General features: G+C 39.2%; 1 protein-coding gene across 1 annotated transcript in view; it reads right to left on the reverse strand.

Annotated features, from left to right (window-relative positions):
- Positions 1-1,705: 1,705 nt before the first annotated feature.
- LOC112111171 (zinc finger CCHC domain-containing protein 7-like) overlaps positions 1,706-22,924 on the reverse strand; it is a 60,014-nt gene continuing 38,795 nt past the window's right edge. The window contains exons 6-8 of the mRNA XM_029914339.1: positions 15,450-15,545; positions 4,107-4,224; positions 1,706-3,201 (exon numbers count right to left, since the gene is read on the reverse strand). Of these exons, the coding sequence (XP_029770199.1) occupies positions 2,741-3,201; positions 4,107-4,224; positions 15,450-15,545 (675 nt within the window). The 3' untranslated portion in view covers positions 1,706-2,740. The remainder of the gene's footprint in view (positions 3,202-4,106; positions 4,225-15,449; positions 15,546-22,924) is intronic.

A 22,924-nucleotide genomic window follows, 5' to 3' on the forward strand; every position in this document is an offset into this window, starting at 1 on the left:
GAGGAGGGGTTGGATGGGGCAGTGGGGGGAGGTCAGGGGTGGGGGATCCGGGGGCGATCAGGGGACAGGGAGGGGTGGATGGTGCCGGGATCCCAGGGAGGCCATCAGGGGACAGGAAACAGGGGCAGTTGGATGGGGCAGGAGTCCCGGGGGGGGACTGTAGGGGGAGAGAAGCAGGTGGGGCTCAGCTAGGGGGCGGGGGCTGGGCCACTGCCTCCCCTAACCGGCCCTCCATACAATTTCGGAAACCCAATGTGGCCCTCAGGCCAAAAAGTTTGCCCGCCCTTGAATTATCGCCTTCTAACCTCTCTCGTTTATGACAGCCCACGTCACATCGGGGCCTTTTACTCATTGCTGGCTGCTGAGGTAATTCTGGAGTCTCCCACTGCAGGAAGGGTCCCTGAGCCTGAACATCTGCACTGCAATTAAACAGCCTTGTAGGCTGAGCCCCATGAGCCCAACTCCGCTGACACCGGCCAGATGCAGGTGTTTACTTGCAGTGTAGACATACCCATGGAGTCCCCCTGCCAGGATGAATTCCATTCATGCAGGACTGCGTGTGTGCTTTGAATATGTTTGTTTTCCTGGAAGATGGTAACAGGATCTCCAGTGCCTGGATTGCCCATTACTTGTGTATTACATTGTATACGGGGTGCAAGCCCGAGGAAGGGGCATGGCCATGCTGTTCCTCTGGGTGCTCACTTACAACTCATTATGCTGGGTGTTGTTTCCTGGGCTTTGGGAGCTGACTGCATGAGGGTGAAGAGCAGACCACTTCATACTGTGCAGAAAACTCTCCTCTTCTGAAGGAGCCCAACTGCTTTGCTGTGGGCTACCTGGCCATTCCCCCACACCAGAGACAGAACAGAGGCTAGGGGGTTGGCTGATGGATTCAATCCAAAGCAAGAAAAGCTCCTCAATTTGCTGTCCCACAAGGGCCTTTAGTCTAGACTGGATGGTCCGCTGAGAAGTGAAAAGGAACGTGAAATGCACCAGATAGGGAAGGAGGCTCAGAACGGATATTAGGGCAAAGTCTTTTCAAGAGTGAATTTAAAAAATTACATGTGATTAATTTTTTCCAAGTACCCCAAGAGAATTGTCATTTAAATACAGCATTGAGTTAAACAAAAATCAGTTTGAAACCACCTCTGAGGACACATCTTACGTGAAGTGGAATTGGGGCCCGAGATACATGAATTCATATTTGTCTATTTTTGCTCCAAATAATCTCTGATATGTAAGAATATGGCTACTGAAATCCTTACGTTCACCCAGGTGATCCTTTTAACCCAAAAGCCGATGAATTAGGGCTTTGTCTACACACGGAAAATTACCAGCATAATTATCCTGGGATAACAGTGTCCACATGTGGAGTTTTACTGGCATAATTATACTGGTATAGCTATGCAGGCAATTCTCCCCATGTAACTAAGGGCTTGCCTACACAGGTTAACACACATCCTATTCAGTTTCAAAATCCAACAGTTTTCAAAGCCAGCAGAACTCTCTCAAGGAGTACATACCAACTCTATGAAGCCATTATTGTTAGCTACTGTTTTGCTCAGGTTAGAAAAGGTGCTCAGAAGAGGGTATCTATATTATTCCATAGCAGAGAGCCTTTTGGTTGGAACTGACATAATTTAATCTTGTTAACAAAACCCAGGTATTGTTTTCTACCTCAAAAGAAAAATGTATAACCAAGGTATCTTTTCATGTATCCCCACGTAAAACTTTATTTGGTTGGTTCCTTTGATAAAGTATTTATCCTTACAAAGTTTTTAATTCTTTGAGTACAAAAAATACTTCATTTCTTAAAAAAAACAAAACAAAAAGACCCAATAAGTCATTAAACGTAGGCATTATATTTCTGGAAGCAGGTAAATTGCTTGCATTCTATAGCTTGGCTACATAATTTTATCTTTTAAAAAGCAGGACTTCCACACTGTGGAAAACTATGGCATATTTAATTCCAGATGTCAACCCAACTGCTTGTAACATTTTTTAATTGAACTTCTCTTGCTTACCAGTTAGCAGAGAGATTTGTTATTCAATCAAGGATTTGCTTCCTCGTAGTTCATCTGCTCCTGATACTTAAACTTGCAATGCTGTGATTATGATGAATTTGTGACATCCCATGAGTTTCCACAGCAAAAGACTGTCATGTCGTAAGTACAATACAACATTTTCACTGCGGACTCCAGCTGGGTGAAAAGCAAGAAAATGCTTCACCAAAAAGATTGTTTTTTGTATTGCTGTTTACTTTCCCCTTCCCTGCCCCTTCTCCAAGTCTCCCCAGTGTGAAAGCCTCTCTTTAAAGTCAGGCTGCAAGGGAATCACATTTGCTTAACTACAGTATTTTGACAGGTGTAGCATTCTTAAAAGGAATCGCTCAAAGGACAGAAGGCCAAACCTCCCCACTATGGACCTTTTCCCTCATTCATCCAAACAAAAAAAAAAAAAGTTCCCAACCTTTCATCGACTTACAGAAAAAGAGGGACTGCCAAAAAATACAGTATGATTTTACTCGCGTACATTAACCACTTCCTACCCGTTGGCAAATACTCTCTTTAAGAAGCTGAGAGTCACAAGCTCAGTATTCTTTGTCGTGTTGGTTTTACACATCCAAGCCTGTATGCAAAGGTGGATTCAAATTCTACATCTTAGCACAGGGTCAGAAAAATACCATGGCAAAACGGTGGTGAGTTACGCCCCCCTCCCACCGTAGCTTTCTGTTGACAGGTTAGCAGCTGGATTCCTGTTTTGATTTCTTTTTCCTCTGTTTTATAAGGAATAAGCTCTCATCAATGGTGGAACTACTGTCTTTCTTGTTTCTCTGCCTTCTCTTTTTCTTCTTCTTTTTAGCTGCATCCAGCAGTTCCTGGCCATTTTTTGTTTTCCTGCCATGTGGAGAGAAGGCAGAGCTGTGATGCTTTGTGCTGCCCTTAGGGGAGTGTGTTCTACCCCCCCTAGGAAAGTCCTCCTCCTGGTCGTTATTCCTTTGGACATCTTTCTTGTGTTTCTTCTCTTTGCGTTCCTCTGCCCAGGACTTTTTATTGGCCTTTTTGTGGCGCTTTTCTTCTTTAGGACTCTTGACATGCTCTTTCCAAAGGTTTTTCTTTTTCTTAAGACATTGTCCCCTGCGCTCTTCCTCCTTGCGCAGTCTCTTGAACTGCGCTGGCAAAAGGCCGGCTTCTTGAAGTTCTGTAAAATAGAACAGTTTCTTTTAATAGTCACTAGGAGGCCAGAAGCACAACCCTGGAAAACCACAGCTCTGTTTGCAGTTTGGGGGTCAGCAATTGACCTGGTATGTAAAAATCTGAGGACCTGGGTAAAACTCAGACATTTTGGCAAACACTGGGTAAGCCAGAAGTTTATCGTCATGTCATTTTAAAGTGCAGTTGCAGCCAGAAAAGCGATACTGTGGGTTTTCATAATCATTTTCTCTCAGTGACTTCATATGACATTTGCTCAGTTTAAAAAACGATTATCTTTGGAAGACCCATATATTCAATCTGGGATTGGAAAGTCAAACGGTGTCATTTTACCTCTGACGTTTCTATAGTCAAGATTCTGCAATCCAAAAATTGCTGATCTGGCTGTGAAGTAGAGATACCTGCTCTACAGATGGGTTTTCAGAGATCTGGACAGAGTAAGCACCAGACCCTGCCAGCTTTACTCATGTTGAGTGGTACCTTCCTCCACAAGTGGTCTCATTGTAGAAAGTGGCCATTCATATATATTGTTTTTTTTTCACTGTAATTGTTTTTGGTAACAGATTTTTAACAACATATTTTACAATTCAGAGAACACTCCCCATCAGTTTATAACCATTTTAAGGTCTGTGAGATTTTGGGGTTAAAGTACTTCCTGGTGTCCTTTTAGAGGCTTGGAACAATGCATTTCAGGAACAGACTGAGGTTACTAAACTCATCAATCTTGCCCTGCTTGTTGATTGAGATAATCTCCATCATCATCTTCCACAACAAGGAAAAAGCCAAGATTACAAAATGCCTAACAAAAACCAGTAAGTATACCAATGTACCCTGATTAAAGACCACTTAAAAATGTGATGGTCAGTAAGAAGTATTTCTCAAAATATACCATACCTTCAACCTTTCTCTTTGCCCTCTGAGCTCTCCTCTTGATGTCATACTTATCATCATAGTAGTAGATGAATGGGGAAGAAGGGAATGCCCCATTGTACATCCGCTTCTCTGAGCACTCCTGCAAATCACATTTTAGGTTACTACATGCTGTGACATCTTGTTAAGCTTTGGATTATTGATTTCAGAGTTAAGGAAATAAACCAGATTCTCCAGGCCAGAATCTCAAAGGGTATAAATCAGGTTTATTCCGCTGAAGTCTCAATGTTGATTTAGACCAGCTGGGGATCTGGCCTTCAGTTCTTTAAATCCTGATAATTGTATTAGTTTCCAATAGCCCTGCGTATATTTGTATCACAATTGTGCCTATGAAGCAACGTTTACTTAAATGTTTACTTAACTTCTTTGTTACTATCCTTTGATAGCTAGGGTGGGACACATGGAATCCCATGTCTCCCAATGGTTATTACAAACCTGCTCTTATTTTGATTTATAAAGTTATCTAGCAAATGTAGTACACACAGAAGTGAAGGGCTAGAGTCAGGCACATTGTAGGCAGGTGCTGTACAAAAAAATTAATTGATTGATTGAGAGGATCTGGCCGAAATTAACTTTCTGAAAGATACTGAATCAAAACACGTTCTGCAGGAGACTTCGCCTGCAAATACATCAGACGTGGTGTGAAGAAGAGATGAGATGGGAAAGTCTAGAATCTTGAGTCACGGGAACGGATTGGTTTAGTTGTACTCAGAACCTCACTTAGAGTGGGGCTCATTTCTCAATCTCGCAGATTGGCAAATATGAATCGTGCAATCATACCAACTACGTGTTATTGCTGTCTTGATAGCCAATCTGGGTAAATTTGTATTGCTTCTAGGGTGCCATGTGATACTAATTGCTGCTTTGTTTTGCTTGTAAATTTCTTGGAGGCGTGATTCTTTTCCTCTCTGAACATTGCACAAATCTAGTTAAGTCTGTCTTGTAGCTCTCATGAAATCGTCAGGAGCTTTCACTTTTCTGATGTCCCCAGCAGATACTGAGCAGCTTTCTTTCAAGACTTTGGCACTGCTAACTCTACAATCCCTTCTTACTATGTGTCCTCATACACACTTTAGATCTACAACACACTAGCAATGTCTTCAGCTAGGATTTCCTTGGTCTTTGGGCCAAGATTAAATGAGGCACTAGATCCTGAACTGGCAGCAGTGGACTTGGCAACTGAATGCATTTTTTAAATTTCTAACTCCTCTGGTTCCTATTCAGACAAAGAACTTGGCTGAAGTAAAGCTAAGATTCAGAGAACACTTCAGTAACTTAAGAGTAAAAATCCTTATAAGCACATTGAAGTTAGGAAGAACCCCACACACAAACAAAAAACCACATTAAAAATCAGGAAAGTTAGAAGATCAAATGTCCAAGTACCCCAAACACTTGAAAATATGCAAATTCACAGTTAAGGAACTCAAACCACCCTTATTCTGCCATCTAAGTGATCTCATCTTCCAACCCTCCTTTCTTTATTCCTTTTGATAGATACTTTGCAAGCTGTGTTGGTCTTGGGTCAGGGTCTTTGTCTCAGGTCTTCAAGAAGTCTGCAGTCTATAGCTTAAGCTTTCAATGTTATTAATGGTCTGTTAAGGTGACATTTGCCCCCATACCCAACTTAAATCCCACTCAAGACTTGTGCTGGCCCTCTGCACAGCTAGCTGACAAAATACGCCCAAATGTTTCATCTTTGACTTTTTTTTTTCCACTGAACAAATCAGAACACGAATACTGTCAAATATGCAGCAAAAGTCTAGAAAGCACAGTGTGCAGATATGACGTATCAACACTGACATCTCTGATACCCTCCCCCTCACCCCCACCCCCGGGACAACATTATGTTCCCTGAAAGTTTGCTAACCTTGACACTGTACAAGCATGAAAACTGACTAACGGGCAGGAGCTGGTGAACAGTGAACAACACAAAAAGCCCTCTGACTTTAGGGTTATGTGATCTCAGGTAGAATGATTTCAGTTATGTGGGCTCTATCTCGAAGGACATTTAAAACGGTAGCTAGGGAAGCTTAGCCATACTGCATTCAGTGCTCATGCAAATGGAAGGCAGTTTGGAAAGAAAAGCGTGTGTCAGTGAGAATGAAGATTAGACTAGTATAAAAGCTTACTGACGTCTGGTCTATACTAAGAAGTTAGGTCAACCCAGCTATGTCGCTCAGGGATGTGAAAAATCCACACCCCTGAGCAGTGTAGTTAAGCTGACCTATCCCCGGGTGTAGCCAGTGGTGGGCTGATGGAAGAGTTCACCCCGCCTCTCAGAGAGGTAGATTACCAACATTGACAGGAGAATCATTCCCATCAGGGTAGGTAGTGTCTACTCTGAAGCGCCACAGCACTGTTGTAGCATTTCAAGCGTAGTCAAGCCCTAAGACATATTGCTGTATGTGGCTGTAATAGTCTCAAAGCAAGAGGTAAAGCAGGGAGTTATTTTAAGTGTAGTGCTATTACTGCATAGATTTACCAAGAAGAAATCCTGCCAAACCAGCTGGATTTCCTTCTTTGACAGGGTAACTGGTTTGGTGGATGGAGGAATGCAGTGGACATCATATACCTGGACTTCAGCAAGGCTTCTGACACAGTCCCACAAGCTATTCTGATAAGTAAGCTGGAGAAATACAGACTCAGCAGAACTACCATTAAGCGGATACATAATTGGTTAAACAACTGCAAACAACAAGTAAATATTAATGAAATGAAGTCAAATTGGAAGGAGGTCTCGAGTGGGGTTTCACAGAGCTATGTTCTGGGTCCGGTATTATTTAATATCTTTATTATAGGGCTGTCAATTAATCGCAGTTAACTCATGCAATTAACTCAAAAAAATTAATCACGATTAATCGCACTATTAAACAATAGAATACCAATTGAAATTTATTAAATATTTTCGGATGTTTTTCTACATTTTCAAATATATTTATTTCTATTATAACACAAAATACAAAGTGTACAGTGCTCACTTTATATTATGTTTTATTACAAATATTTGCACTGTAAAAATGATAAACAAAAAATAGTATTTTTCAATTCACCTCATACAAGTACTGTAGTGCAATCTCTTTATCATGAAAGTGCAACTTACAAATGTAGATTTTATTTGTTACCTAATTGCTCTCAAAACCAACACAATGTAAAACTTTAGAGCCTACAAGTCCACTCAGTCCTACTTCTTGTTCAGCCAATCGCTAAGACAAACAAATTTGTTTACATTTACAGGAGATGCTGCTGCCTGCTTCTTATTTACAATGTCACCTGAAAGTGAGAACAGGCGTTCGCATGGCACCGTTGTAGCCGGCGTTCCAAGGTATTTACATGCCAGATATGCTAAACATTCATATGCCCCTTCATGCTTCAGCCACCATTCCAGAGGATATGCTTCCATGTTGATGATGGTCATTAAAAAATAATGTGTTAATTAAATTTGTGACTGAACTCCTTGGGGAGAACTGTATGTCTTTGGCTCTGTTTTACCCACATTCTGCCATATATTTCATGTTATAGCAGTCTTGGATGATGACCCAGCACATTGTCGTTTTAAGAACACTTTCACAGCAGATTTGACAAAACGCAAAGAAGGTACCAATGTGAGATTTCTAAAAATAGCTACAGCACTTGACCCAAGGTTTAAGAATCAGAAGTGCCTTCCAAAATCTGAGAGGGATGAGGTGTGGAGCATGCTTTCAGAAGTCTTAAAAGAGCAACACTCCGATGAGGAAACTACAGAACCCGAACCACCAAAAAAGAAAATCAACCTTCTGCTGGTGGCATCTGACTCATGATGAAAATGAACATGCGTCAATCCACACTGCTTTGGATCATTATCGAGCAGAACCCGTCATCAGCATGGAAGCATGTCCTATGGAATGGTGGTTGAAGATGAAGGGACATGTGAATCTTTAGTGCATCTGGAACGTAAATATCTTGTGACGCCGGCTACAACAGTGCCATGTGAACGCCTGTTCTCACTTTCAGGTGACATTGTAAACAAGAAGCGGGCAGCATTATCTCCTGCAAATTGTAACCAAGTTTGTTTGTCTGAGCGATTGGCTGAAGTAGGACTGAGTGGACTTGTAGGTTGTTTTATTTTTCAATGCAGTTATTTTTTTGTACATAATTCTACATTTATAAGTTCAGCTTTCACGATAAAGAGATTGCACTACAGTATTTGTATGAGGTGAATATCTTTTGTTTTTTACAGTGCAAATATTTGTAATAAAAATAAATATAAAGTGAGCACTGTACACTTTGTATTCTGTGTTATAATTGAAATCGATATATTTGAAAATGCAGAAAACATCAAAAAAATATTTAAATAGATGGTATTCCATTATTGTTTAATAATGTGATTAATCACAATTAATTTTTTTAAGTGTGCGATTAATCGCGATTAATTTTTTTAATAGCGTGACAGCCCTACTTTATTAATGACATAGATGTAGAAATACAGAGCATACTGATCGAATGTGCAGATGACACAAAGCTGGGACCGGGGGCTGCCAACACTTTGGAGGCTAGAGCTAAAATTCAAAGGGGTTTTGATAAATTGGAGAATTGGCCTATAGATAACAAAATGAAATTCAGCAAAGACAAATGTAAGGTGCTACATTTAGGGAAGAAAAATCAAATGCACAAATACAGACGGGGGAAAACTGGCTTGGCAGCAACGCTGCTGAGAAGGATCTGGGAGTTGTGGTGGATCACAGCCTCAACATGAGCCAGCAATGCGATGCTGTTGCAAACAAAGCAAATGCAATGTTAGGTTGCATTAACAGAGGCATAGCTCTACTCAGTGCTGGTTAGGCCTCACCTGGAATAGTGCCCCAGTTTTGGTCACCAACCATATAGAAAGGGCTGCAGAGAAACTGGAAAGGATCCAGGGGCAAGTGTCAAAGATGATCAAAGGGATGGGATGCAAGCCAGATGAGCAAAGGCTGAAGGAACTGGGTATGTTTAGCTTGGAAAAGAGGAGATTAAGGGGGGACATGATAGCCTTTTTCATATACTTGAAAGGCTGCCAAAAAAAAGATGGAGAAAAGTTGTTCCCTCTTGCCACAGAGGGCAGGATAAGAGACAATGGGTTCAAACTACAGCATAGCAGGTTTAGATTAAATCTCAGGAAAAACTTCCGAACTGTAAGAACAGTAGGACAATGGAAGAGATTGCGGCTGTTCCTTCACGGAAGGTTTTCCAAAGGAGGCTGGATAGGATGGTCTGTCTTGGATGGTTTAGACACAACAAATCCTGCATCTTGGCAGGGGGTTAGACTACATGTCCACTGTGGTCCCTTCTAACCCTGTGGTTCTAGGATTCTATTACACAATACGAATATCCAGGAAAGAGATGCATATTGGACCACAAGACTTCCATTCCAGGTCAGGCATTGATTATTGGCACAATACATTTAGCAAGCTGTTTCCAGCAGTAATCAGTACCTGACATGTCAAGATTGTAACCCTCCTGCCAAACTCCTCAAAACACATATTAGCAGAATAAATGTGAGGCAGGGGGCTGTAGAATGGCTAATGAACTGGTTACTGCTGGGAAAGATCAAGAGGAGGACACTGAAGTATTTTTTCAGTGATCTTTAAACAGGCCACTTGAAGGGAGTGTGATGGGACAGACAGCAAAGACAGGTGAAATGCCTACAAACAAATCAGAACTACTTCTGATTTTTTCTACAGAATTCTAAAACCGTTTTCTTTTTTGAGACGGGGGGGGGGAGGGGCGTGTCCCACAACCACAGAGCCGCTGGATATGGCTGTTCTCCAACAGAAATTTTTAGGTCTCAGAATCAATCTACTCCCTTTTCTGGCATGCAATGTATATTGTTGCAATTTGTAATCTGTGTCTAACTACTGATAATTACAAATCCCAAACTTTTTCCTATTCTTGCCTCCAACATGGTACTTTCACCACTTATTAGATTCTTCTGAATATTGGAAAGTGCCAGGCAGCCCCTGAGAAAAGGGGATAAAGGACTCCCTACCATGTTAAGCAACTAACGCTCCTCCTCTTCCTATGAGGTCTGTTTGATACAATGCCTATATGGTGAAATGTTAAGACATAGGTAGGGAAAAAACATCTTTTAAATTTGAGTGGCATGAGCCAGTCATCCTAATACAATAATTCAATGTAAAACTAAGTGGTGGAGAGAGATAGTTTGAGTCTCTATAAAGCACAGGATTCTGCCCTTTGCATAATCCCACCTCGTACATGCCCCAATTCCACTCAGGTATAAAGAGACAGAGAAGCATAACTGCATCTTTAGTACATAAAAAGGCTTCAAAGATGCATGTTATACACTTGGCCAAGGTTTAAAATGAGAGAAGCCTAGGAAGAGAGTAAGTGAAAGGAAATATTAAGCCAAAAAATGGCCAAATATTTACTCAAAAGCAGCGGTGATCCTGTTTTAGACAAGTAATGCAAAGACACAGTTATCTTCTTTGATGGCTGTGAAACACACTCCCTCAGGTCTGTTCTGAGATGCTGCACAAAGTCTAGGGCTTGTGCAGCAGACAGATGGCCCTTTCGCTAGTTTTCATGTTGTTAATATGTTGACAGTAAAGCCCTAGTGGATGAAATGCACATGCCTCCAAAACCAGCACTTCTGTTTCCTCTTTTAACTTCACTGCATTGAATAATCATCTCAGTAGTGTACAACATGCACTTTCCCACACCCTTCTCTCTCAAATATACTGCCATACACTTTGCACCATTAAATACTCTTGGGACATTTTTCAGCACTAGAGGTAACTCACATAGGACTGAAAGCACAGCCTGCTACTAACCCAATGGAGGTATTTTCTATTTGATTGACACATTTGGATGTGAATGCAAGGCACATCTGCAGACACTACCCAGTTCCTTAGTTTTGTTACATGCAAAACTTGCTGCAAAATCTGAATAATGCAATGGGTTGTCACTGATTAATGTGGGAAGTTGTTACACTTAATGGTGAGACGCGTAAAAATGAGTCCTCGTTATGGCTGTTCCAATGGATGGCTTGGATGTATAGATTGCAATGAAATGGAGCATTCTTGGAAGCGACAGTTTTAAAAAGAATTTATTCCGAGTAAACAGATAATATGGTAACTTAAGTCTATGGCAATTGTAACCTCAAGGCATCCATGCTGTATTAAGTATATGTCCAAGTACTTCCACATCTAAAAACAATGGAGGAAATGTATTGGCCTACAATGATCTTATGAATGGAAATGGTCCTGTTAACTCTAGCAATTAACTACCTTTTTGCTGTTGCTTCAGTTTTTGGGAATGGTGAAAGTCTAGTGAATCCCTAAATGTCTAGCAAGTACCGAGTATTTCAGATTTCATCAACTGGAGTAAGAGGTAGCTTAAAATAGGATGGGCAATTGTGAAAAACGTTGGCTTGAGACAGTTCTTTACAAAACCATAATCTGAGCCTTCTCTCTCCTTAGTCACCTTGGTACACTTCAGCTTTAAAGGAAAGGAGCACTCTGCTGTGTGTCATTTACTTCTTGGGGTTTGGAAACAGCAAATTGAGGAAGACCATGCAGAGCTAGTTATTTTGGCATTCCTGCAGGCTTTTTCTGTTCTAAAGTCAGACTTTTAAAACCCAGGCAGAGATGTCCATCTCTTAGAACCCTGAGTTGAGAGGGGCAATGGTTTTTGTACTTGCTTTATGAACCAGCTCTCTTTGTTTGTGGGATTTGTAGAGTTGAACTCTATCTACTGACTTCATGTGTCTAGGTGCAACACTACCAAGATGTCTGCAAGGGCCACTGTCCGTACTTTCAGCCAATTCAGAGCTGGAATTTTTTACAATAGAGCAACTTAAGCCAAAGTGTGAATGACACACTCTTTAATTACACAGGACTGAATTCTTAACTGCTCTGCCGATGCACAAGGCCGCAAACACAATACCCTTCTGCTGAGTTGGGGGCAAAAATGTGGAAAACTATGCACGGGGACTCCACACCCTTACAATTGCCACAGAATTCACTTTTGCAGCAATCTTTCACAGGGAAATATGATTGGGGGTAGATGTGTCACCCACAATGGGGTCAAGACCAGTGGGTAAAAAACACAGATTACATCCTCATGGCTCAGACCTTGCTAAATGCTGCTGGTGTCCCATACACCTTGTTGCAGTTGGCTGTGGGTTGTCTACATGTGTCCAGGTCCTATAACAAGTCATGACTGAAGATTCCTTCTCAGCGTCCCGCCTTGTTTCAACTCTATTTTGAGTGAACTAAGTCCTTTTCTTTGGGTTTTGCTAGCTTGCAGGACTGTGTCCCATGGGAGTTTACTCCTGCCAGGTGTGGTTAGCTCTGTGGGATGGTAAAACGATCCTGGTTTTGGGGTTGTTCTATCAAGCTTTAAACAAAGGTAATAGATTCACAGATTATAAAGTCTGCGGGGACCACTGAGATAATCTCATCTCTGCTCCTTCCTAACAAAGGCCACAGATCTTCCCTGAATTAATTTCTGTTTGAACTAGAGCATCTTATTTACAAAAAACATCCAATCCCGATTTAAAAGTTTCCAGTGATGGAAAATCCAGCACAGACCTTGGTAAATTGTTCCAATGGATAATTACTCTTACTGTTGAAAATTTGTGCCTTAATTCTAATCTGAATCTGTCTAGCTTCAACTTCCAGCCATTGGATCTTGTTATATCTTTGACAATTTAAAGAGTGCCATTTTAATTATGTATCATTCTAATTTCTTACTCAAAATGTTATGTGATGCCAAGTCAAACACCTTACAGAAGTCTATTGCATCAACACTATTACTGTTATCAGCCAAATTTGCAATCTCATCAGAAAAGGTATCTAGTTAACTTGACAAGATCTATTTGTAATAAAACCATGCTGATTGGCATTAATTATATTACCCTCCTTTAATTCTTTATTAATCAAGTCCTGTATCCATTATTTTCTGGAATCAATGTCAGGCAGGTAGGTTTATAATTACCTGGATCACCCTGCTTACTCTTTTTAAAATGTTAGCTATCTTTTAGTCTTCTGGAACTTCCACAGTGTTCCAAAATTTATTGAAAATCAACATAAATGGTTGAGATAGCTCCTTGGCCAGCTCTTTTAATACTCTTGGTTGCAAGTCACCCAGTTCTGCTAAGTTAAAAATGTCTAGCTTTAGTAGCTGCAGTTTAACATCACCCTTAATTGCTGTTGGAAAGGAAATTATGTCATCATCATCTGATATGAATATATTACAAATATGTTTCGAACACTTCCATCTTTTATGCTTTATTATTGACAATTCTACCATTTCCATCTAATAATGGACCAATAACATTGTTAGTATTCATTTTGTTCCTAATATTCTTTAAAAACTTCTTCTTTTTGTCCTGAATTCTGCTGGGCATAATTTTGTTCTTGTGTCCTTTTGCTTCCCTTATCAATTTCCTACAATTCCCAATTTTCTGATTTACACATTCATTACTATCAACTTCCACTTCCTTGTTTACAGTGTTTTATTTTTTCACTTCCCCTCTAAGCCAAATTAATTTTTTTAACCACTGTGGTCTTCTCTCTTGATTGTGACTTTTTGGGCGTCAAGAACATTTTAACACTTCCCAATTATCATTCACGTTTTCTGTTTAAATTTTTTCTCCCAAATGTTTCGGCTCGTAATTATTTTCAACTTTGTGATATAAGCTCTTTTAAAGCACCAAGTATATATATATTTTACTGGTTTGGACTTTATTCTGTTTATAGATAACAAATGTGACCAATAATTTAAACATTTCCTTTGTAGAAGGTTCTGATAATTAAAGTCTGAAATCCTAGATTGAGCAATGACAGAACAAACTACAGGAATAAATGTTGGCGTGTCATACTATCAGCAGATTTATCAATTCATCTTAAAACAGATGACTTGCACCTTAGATCTATCATTAGGCAGACCGCTTTGTACCATCTGAGAACTACTGCCAAGCTTGTGAGTGCTGCTCAATATGAATGACATAGGGCTGATGACTAATGCTCATATTTTATCTAGATTGGATTATTGCAGTTGCCTGTTTTCTGGGGTCCCTCCCCACCCCCAAGGACACACTTTATCCAAAGTGTAGCAGATTTCCTAACAGGTACATGTTTGTCACAATACAGCACTCCAATTTAGAAATCTTTACATTGCCTCCAAGTAAAATTGTGCATCAATTTTAAAGTTCTTCATTTAACTTTTAAGTCTGCTGGGGGGTAGCCCTAATTAGCCTGACTGACCTTTAACTGCCTTATGTCCCCATACCATTTCATACGAGGATTGAAACTCCTTGAAAACAACATACCCCATTCTGTTTGTGATGCTGAAAAACATGGCAAATGCTGTGCCTAAGTGGACATGTACGACAGTTAGGAGGGAGGGAAGGAAGGAGTGTTTGGGGGTTTGGGTGAATACTATCCATAAGCTTTAGAAAAGCATGAACCTAAAGCTTTCAAGACACTAGGAATGTGGATTTTCTATCAATATTGTTTCTCATTGCAAAATTTCCCCCGGACATATTTCACAGCAAAGCTAAGACGACAGCACCTGGTTTGTGTGTCTACAGGTGCAGAGCTCCACCTGTTGTGTAAGGATACTGACAATCAAAATATATATCAAGGAACTGATCCTGTAAGGTGCTAAATGCCCTCATCATCCTGCAAAATTTGTTCCCTAATAAAGAAATTATATGAAACTCAATAAGAGATATTAAGTTACAGGTTAGAAACCATCCATTTTTTCTGTATGGAAACTGGTGGTTAAATGGCCTGGAAAGTTGGCTGGGGAGGGGGAATTTCTAATCAGATGGCACTGCTTCAAGGCATGGTTTTGGGACTCCTTCTATGGTACTTTAATGTAGACCTATCCCAATGTCAGAACAACTGGGAGTACCAAATCCTGCCAATTTGAAATAGTCTGGCTGACTAAAGTGGAGAGACTGAACATTTCAACAATATTCCACCCCACACCCACAGGAGAACTTAAGATTAAATGCCTTCAGCAACTATCCATTTCTTCCATATATATGCGATCTCTCTCTGTAACACACACATGCACGCACACACTCGTTTTTAAAAATTAGCCTAAGGGGTTTCTTCTTTTATCTGTTCCAGATCATTTTACAGTGGCATCCAATTATTTTTAACAATGCTGCAAGATCACAAATATTTAATTAGCGTTGTTCTTTCTACACTGCTAGTGTGAGTCTTTCAGCTCATTCCCCCAACCACACACCAGAGTGAAGATAAGCATATGTATAAGACGGATACATTTAACATTTAGCCAGAGACTACTGAGACTTACATATCCATAATGTCCTTTCTGGGAGCAGTTGTAGCAGTACACCAAAGCAGAATGCTCAGAATACGAACTGGACTTCTTGATTGATCCTGGTCTGGTCTGCAATGTGGAAAACAGGTGAGAATTAGGGCTGGTGAATTCCAAATGTTGAATTACAATTAAAATAATCTTAACAAAAAGCTGTCTAAATCAACAGCGTTCCAGCTGCAAGCAAGAAGTTTGGAAAAAGGAGCAAGTTGCTCGTGTTACTGTAATATTACAGAGCAAATTAAACCTTGATCACCAAAATCAAATGGGACAGGAAACTTAAATGTCAATTCCATACAGCCATTTTATTTCGACTCTCAATACAGGAAAGTAGGCTGCTGATTTCTCTCTCTTTTTTTTGCAGATGTCCCACTATCCTCAGGGAACAACCAGGGCCATCAGATATTACATCCACCAGCTGGATAGGAGCGTTTGTGTATTGCAAAACTAGTCCCTCCCAGCAGGACTCACTTAAGGCAATATGGGGAAGGTCTTCTGAGAGAGATACACAGTCTAAATCTACCACACTCATATTTCCTCTCACCCTACACCTCCCCTGCCCCCTCCCCTCAGTCACTGAACAAAATCTGCCAATGTCAATTTTCAAGTCAATCTAGTGGATCTGAATCTGCACCAAACACCAAATTAAATTATTGTGTTTAGCTGTTTGAAGTCAGAAAATTTTTTTAACGCAAAGAAAGATTTGGAACAATAAACTGAACTCAATGGGTCAGGCAGCTTTATTTTTTAAATCCAGAGCCAATAAATAATAACTTTGCTCAGAGTACCACCACATACATTTTGAAGGGCGTGCATGAGCACACATGTATATGTTCTAGGTTATAAACACACACTTATTCGATAGAAAACAATAAAAAACAAAACCTTTGTTTAATCAGAGTTGGCATCTCTGCCGAGGAAGGGGGATGGAATAAAGGTTCTATGAAAACTGGTCAAAACAGAATCCAATTAATTTAAAGCTCCACATATTTTCCTTTATTATTCATTCTAGTGGAACACAGGAAAATGTGTGCGATTTCAAAGAACTCACCAATATTTTTTTATTGCAAGGGATGCTTTTTTCTTTCAAACCTCTCATTGTGTTTACCTCCCACTAATACTTCTAATGCCACTGTATATTCTTTCTTTACCGAGGAATTATAGTGATGCTTGTAAAATAGATAGAAACTACAGGATTATTGCTTGATCATCTTTTATGCATCTGACCACATTTTTGGTAGGACAGGACAAGCTTGTTTCACCACATTTTGAACCCACATGGCTTTAAAAGCGCGCTTCAGATTCATGTAACTCAGTTCACATTTCATTCACTATACACTGAATAAAGAATCAGAGAAGGGACATGTCCAATGAAAAACAGTATAAACATAGAGCAAAAATCAGAGAGAATGAAAACCAGTGTTTGTGACAAAAGGAGCACAAAGACAAAATCTCATATAAAACAACAAATATATAGTCTGTCGCTCTCTGTAGATAAGATATAGAAGTAGTAATAATGTGTTCAGGCCACTCACTTGTGCCAGCCTAGCTTTTTGGACATTCTTTCTACTACAAAAACTCTCCCCAGATTTAATTTACAGGAAAAAAAAATTCGTAAATTTGAACTTTTTTTGAATAGGAGGTGTGCAAAGCCTTCAACCTTAGTAGGTTTGGCCAGCTCCAGTTTTTGGATCCCATGCCCTGCCACTCATGGGAAATAAAGTTCCATAGGTTCTAATACAGAGTTCCTTAGAAGTAGAAATAAATTATATAATCTGGATCCTTCTCCCTCTGCCGTCATACAGAATTTTATGTGTATGAAATCCGTTTTCTAGGCTTATGTCAATTGAAGCTCACGTTGTGATGCGACCAAGAAACTGCAACAGGTCACTATCTCTGGTTACTTCAGTCACCACTTGTCTACTAGAGAGAACTCTTCATCTAGAATATCTGTGGAGTGTATCTGTCAAGAGAAGATCAACTGCATTATATTACAAATGACTCTATATTTCTATTACCGGTAAGCCTTAAAAGGGTTATATTTCAATTGGAGAAATCTGATTAAATGGTCTTATTCTTATAGTTTGTGATGTATTTGGAATGTGAAATTGCAACTGTGACACATCAGAGACACATATACGTTAATCTCAAAGTATCTGTTACAATGTTAGTGGGGTTTTACACCTTGAACTGTCAAATGGTGTTACATGGATTTAGCCAATAAAACAATTTAGACTACTGTTGTTGTATGTATTTAAAAATCTCTATTAAAATTTACAGGAAGCTTAAAACAACATCACTTTCTTCTGAAAAAGAAAAATCAGGGTTTCTTCTCTCTTGAGATATGATTTGTTAAATAAACACCAGATTTAAGGATCAGAATGATACTGCTAGCATAGAATTTAGCATGTCTGCCAGTGATAATGCTAGTAATTTATATGACTAAATGAATAAATAAAAAGTACTTATAGACTCCTTCACTCTAATCCAGTAGTTAAATCTTAGAGTTCAAGATAAAAGTAATCCTCCCAGCTCATAAATTATGTGTGTACTTCTGTAGTTTGTGTCTTTTCTTCTATTTAAAGATGGGTCAACACTAGTACTTGAAGTTCTTCGCAGTTACAGCCTCTGACAGCTCTCCTCAGAAGTTCATGTACTGCTGACTTGACTGATAAACGTCTGGATGTTAATCTGAATAACACTTTGAGCTGAAAACTTTAATTACTATGATAAATGTTATCGGTATGCTATCTTTTAACCAACTATAGTACACCATGCTAGTAAGAAAAGAGGATGGCACTCTGAATAGGTCTTACCTCATTAGAAAACAATTGTACATCAGAAATCAGTGACGGAAAGAGAGGGACGTTAAGCTTTTCTTATTGTACTGTACAAGGTCTAACAAGAATCCTTGAGAGTATTCACTGCATTAGGAATGTATGCTCATGTGACACGAAAAAAGCTCCACACAACATTCCCTTGTGTTTAGCAAATAGAAAAGGTCAGATTTAAGGAGACAAATTAAACCGAATACTTACAGTTCAGATTACAACTATACACATCTCTACGGCTTTCCAAAAGCCAAACACAAGGGGAACCTGTATGTTTTTAAGCCTTCTATTTTCTTATTATTTAAGGTTTAAAAAAGCATCTGAGGACTCCAATCCAATGGGTACAAAATAAAGCATTCGTGAAAGTAGCTCCTCTATGTTATTTTTTTTGTTACAAACATTTAAATAATCTATATTTGTAGGGTGATATCTAGGAGATTACTTCACTATCAATATATAGAAGTAATAACCTGGTAGATAGTATTACCTATGAAAGGTCCATCCCATCTGCTATTCTTGCTGAAAGCTTTTCATGCACCAGTAAACTCAGTAAATATCAGAAGATAAAGCATAAGCCTACCACGCCACGGATTTACTCCTAATGTCTCCTCAAAGTGCAGCCCGATGCAACGATTACAAATGATTTTTCTTCTAATGTCATTTTACATAACCCTTTTTTCTGCATGAGTAGTTAGTGCGGAATGAATGAATGAATGCCATTAAAACAGTTAATCATTATCTGGGACACTGGCCGTCCTCCCTTCTCAACCAGGAATCTCCATGACAAAGGCCAAGAGATCAAAATGCCAGGGCTGCCTCAGTGGCCTATTTCTGACAGTAATTTTTTATGCAAATTGGCCTGCTGGGCAGCTCCCTCTGTGACCTTGAGCTGCCCTTATCTAAACTGACTTTGATCCAATGAGGGTTTGCTTATATGAAGCTCATTACTACCTAGGATATGCAATCTGACTAAATCTCACTAATTAAAGAGAATCTTCTAGTCTCAGTTTTATATTAATGCATGTGTGTGATTACACACACACAGACCAAACTACACTAGAATATGCTATGTGAATTGAACATTGCATTTTTGACAAGTATATTCATTTCACAGTCAAGCACATAATGTCACTTTTAAAGGAAAATACAGTGCTTAACTGCATACTCCATAACTCAAACTTATACAAACACACATATCCAACTTGAATAATGCATAGAACTGCGATGATTAAATAAAGTTTAGACCTGACACTTACAAAGTCCTTCCAAGCCACATTATTCTGTAATAAACTGCATGAAAACATAATTTAAGACATCGGATTCCCACTTGATTATCAGAGAGAACCCCATCCAAAGAACCAAGTCTACTATGATCCACAAATACCTAATGGAATGATTTTGACAGTTGAGTAAAATGTGAAAAGTTTCAACTGCCTATTAATAACTTTAGCTGAAACCAAGGTCACTGTCTTCTTACACAGATCAGTTTTTACCAGCCACCATTCTGCCTCTGTTTTAAGGCTAATGCCTATTTTCCTGAGTACACCAAACAACACTGTAGGTAGAGTCCACTTTAGCACCCAACACACAAACTCTCTGGAAACTATCTATACAGCTTATCCTATATAACTGCCCACTGCAAGTTTTCTTGTACCACTGCTAAAGCATCTGGCAGTGGCCTCTGCTGGTCAAAAAATACTGGGACTAGATGGGATGATCCGGTATGGCAATTGTTATGTTTCCATCTCACTGGCAGATTCCGTTTTCTGCTGCTATTCCTCACTTCATTCTACTGAGAGAGTATTTTCTCTCTCTAGTGCTCAACAATTAAACTGCTAATTAATCAGAAAAAAACCTTCATCTAGGCAACACAGATGATCCTGCAGTCCTTACTCAGGCAAACCTCCCATCGAAGTCAATGGATGTGTTTTGCATGAGGGCTGCAGCTGTAGGCCCTAAATGTGTGACTCAAAAAGACAAGTAAGGAAATGTGAAACTGAGGGTGAAACTCATTTACATGAGTGCTGCTACGTCTGCTTTCTGAGACCAAGGCACGAGGGTCTGACTGTATCATTACATACTACAGATGTCACTACAGTTAGGCAAAACACAACAAGGGAAGTGACACAACAACTGCATTAATGTAAAAGCATATTTCATTTCTCTTTAAAAACAGATCATAATCTATTTATATTTTAGCAGAAGCAACAACAACTATAGGTCATTCCCCTACATTCAAAACTGCCAGTAACAGCTAACATGTAATGTCGTAATTATACTAAGATTTTTTTTTAAACCATGTCATGTACCCAACAGACTTCCACTCCACTGGGTAATTCCTTAATTAGGCAGATTTTTGAAACGTGTATTATGTACACAACAGACCGGAACGTCTCCTTTAGAGCATTCCTAGTCTATCGCGTGATTGCATCATTAAGTCACACATGCTACGTAGTAAAAATCCTTATGAAAATTCATGAAAAAAATGTACAGAGCATGTTTAGTATGCAGGTGAAGTACATAACTTAAATATTTTGGCTTAAAAATCTCACAACCACCAAAGCAATTAGACTATTTTAGTGGACCAATTCCTTGCCAAATTTATTTCTTACATTTTAGCCATTTTAAAACTGTACACATCCAAAAATTCGTTGTTCAAATCCACCAACCATTAATTTTTTCTTTTTTAAATTGCACCTGGCTTGTGACTTCTTCTCACAAGTTATACCTTGTGAATGAGTATATTTAGGTGTGTTTATAAACCTCAGAAAAATAGGCTACATAGCAGAAACAATGAAATAAGTGTTACTAAAGCAGAGTGAATTATGCAGTTATATTTTCTGTAAATGATATCTAGTAAGTCACAAATCAATGACTAGATTTTTTTTTAATTGGATAGTCTGGAAAAGCAAACACTTGCAAATAACCGCAAGGAGAAATATAACTTGTTCAATGCACAATACAAGGGGTAATACATGATAGTCTTCTACAGAAGTAGACATTTATATAATGCATTTTAAATAGATGCAAATGGCAGCTACAATTCATGGTGTGAAAAGATGAAACCAAGAGACAAAAACTAGAAAATGATACATATGAAAGAAATGAATGTAATCTTTTGATACTCTTACGAATAGGGAAAAACCCTAAACTATTAATTTAGGATGTCGCTTCTGTAAAATGGACAAAAAAAATCTTCAGTAAGTTCAGAACAATGAATATATGCAAGACAGTATGGATAACAGCAATTCACTCCCTGAATGCTCCAAAATCTTCCTGGCTTAAAAAGCATCCCAATTTTCTCCAAAGGTGGTGGCATTTATTCACTGGTCCATGGCTAATTTTACACGGAATGCAAAATGGTATTTAAATAGGGTGGTGCATTAAATTTCAACTATTTCCTATGTAGCTCTCAATCTACAGATCTCTCTTTCCTCTATTTTAATTTTAAAGTAAGTTAGCAAAGGCTTCCTTCTTAATCCCCAGAGACTACCTATATAGTGACACAAATGCACAAATTTATGACAGTAACATAAATGCTCCTCTGAAGTAATGTGCAACATTAAGTGAAATCGTTTCCTGGAAGATATTATAGGGATCTATATTTTATTTGCCATCTTAAACATATCTGGGTCTTTATGACCTTATTTTTAAAATGTATTTCCTTTTTATATTTCTTGGTGCAAATGGACTGCATAAATAAGCAATGTGCTATGAGGCTTCAGACTAGCCGATAAACCCTTTCAATTTTCATGCCAGCTTCTTCTTTTGTAATTCAAATCTGGCTGGAAACTGGCAGCTCTGAAAACTGAAACAAGCACTGCCACAAATACCTTGTAATGCTATCGACCTTGTCTGCCCATGCAGTGAGAAAGGGGGATGCATATGTGTCTGCAGTCATCCAGATAACACAACTCATTTTTTTGGGGGGGGGATAACAGAAGCCAACCCCGGACTGTGCACCAAAAGCAGTCATTACCAGGCAAGCTGGAGAATAAGTCTCTTCAAAATACACAGCGCATTTAAAAACCATATACAGGGCTCAGCCACTGCTTTCATTACCAATTTTAATTTAGCTCCTTCAGTTTGCCAGCCAGATAAACTCTTTAGTGCTGTTTTTTAATCTATTTGCCACATTTTCTGTTTAAGATTATAGTAATATGAAGCAGGAGAAGGAATCACTCTTAGAGGAAATAAAGAAATAGATCCGCTTATCAGCACCCATCAGAAAGTTCATTAATCAGCCAGGCTTTGTGCCCCCTAAATTGAAAGGTTAAATAATCCTCTCCGGAATATTTCTAGGCACCTCCGCCAATTGTCCGGAGAGGAGCTGCCATTCACAGCACTCTGGATCGGTGACAGGGTATTTTACTACTGTTTGGACCCCAAACAATGATGGACAAATGGCCTGGCTTACAAAGAAACCTTTTAGTACAAGGATGGAAAAGGACCACAAGCTTTGATGTGGGGTGGGGGTGGAGGGAGGAAAGGGGGAGTGGAGGGAGGGGGAGGAGACATATATGGATCCCTGTATATTTTATTTGAATGTTTATTAGTGTAGCTATCAAATGCATTTATATACGCATACACACACACACACACACACTATATATAGACACA

Source organism: Terrapene carolina, unplaced genomic scaffold, assembly GCF_002925995.2.
Source record: "Terrapene carolina triunguis isolate 2854851 unplaced genomic scaffold, T_m_triunguis-2.0 Scaffold35098, whole genome shotgun sequence".
Taxonomy (NCBI): domain Eukaryota; kingdom Metazoa; phylum Chordata; order Testudines; family Emydidae; genus Terrapene; species Terrapene triunguis.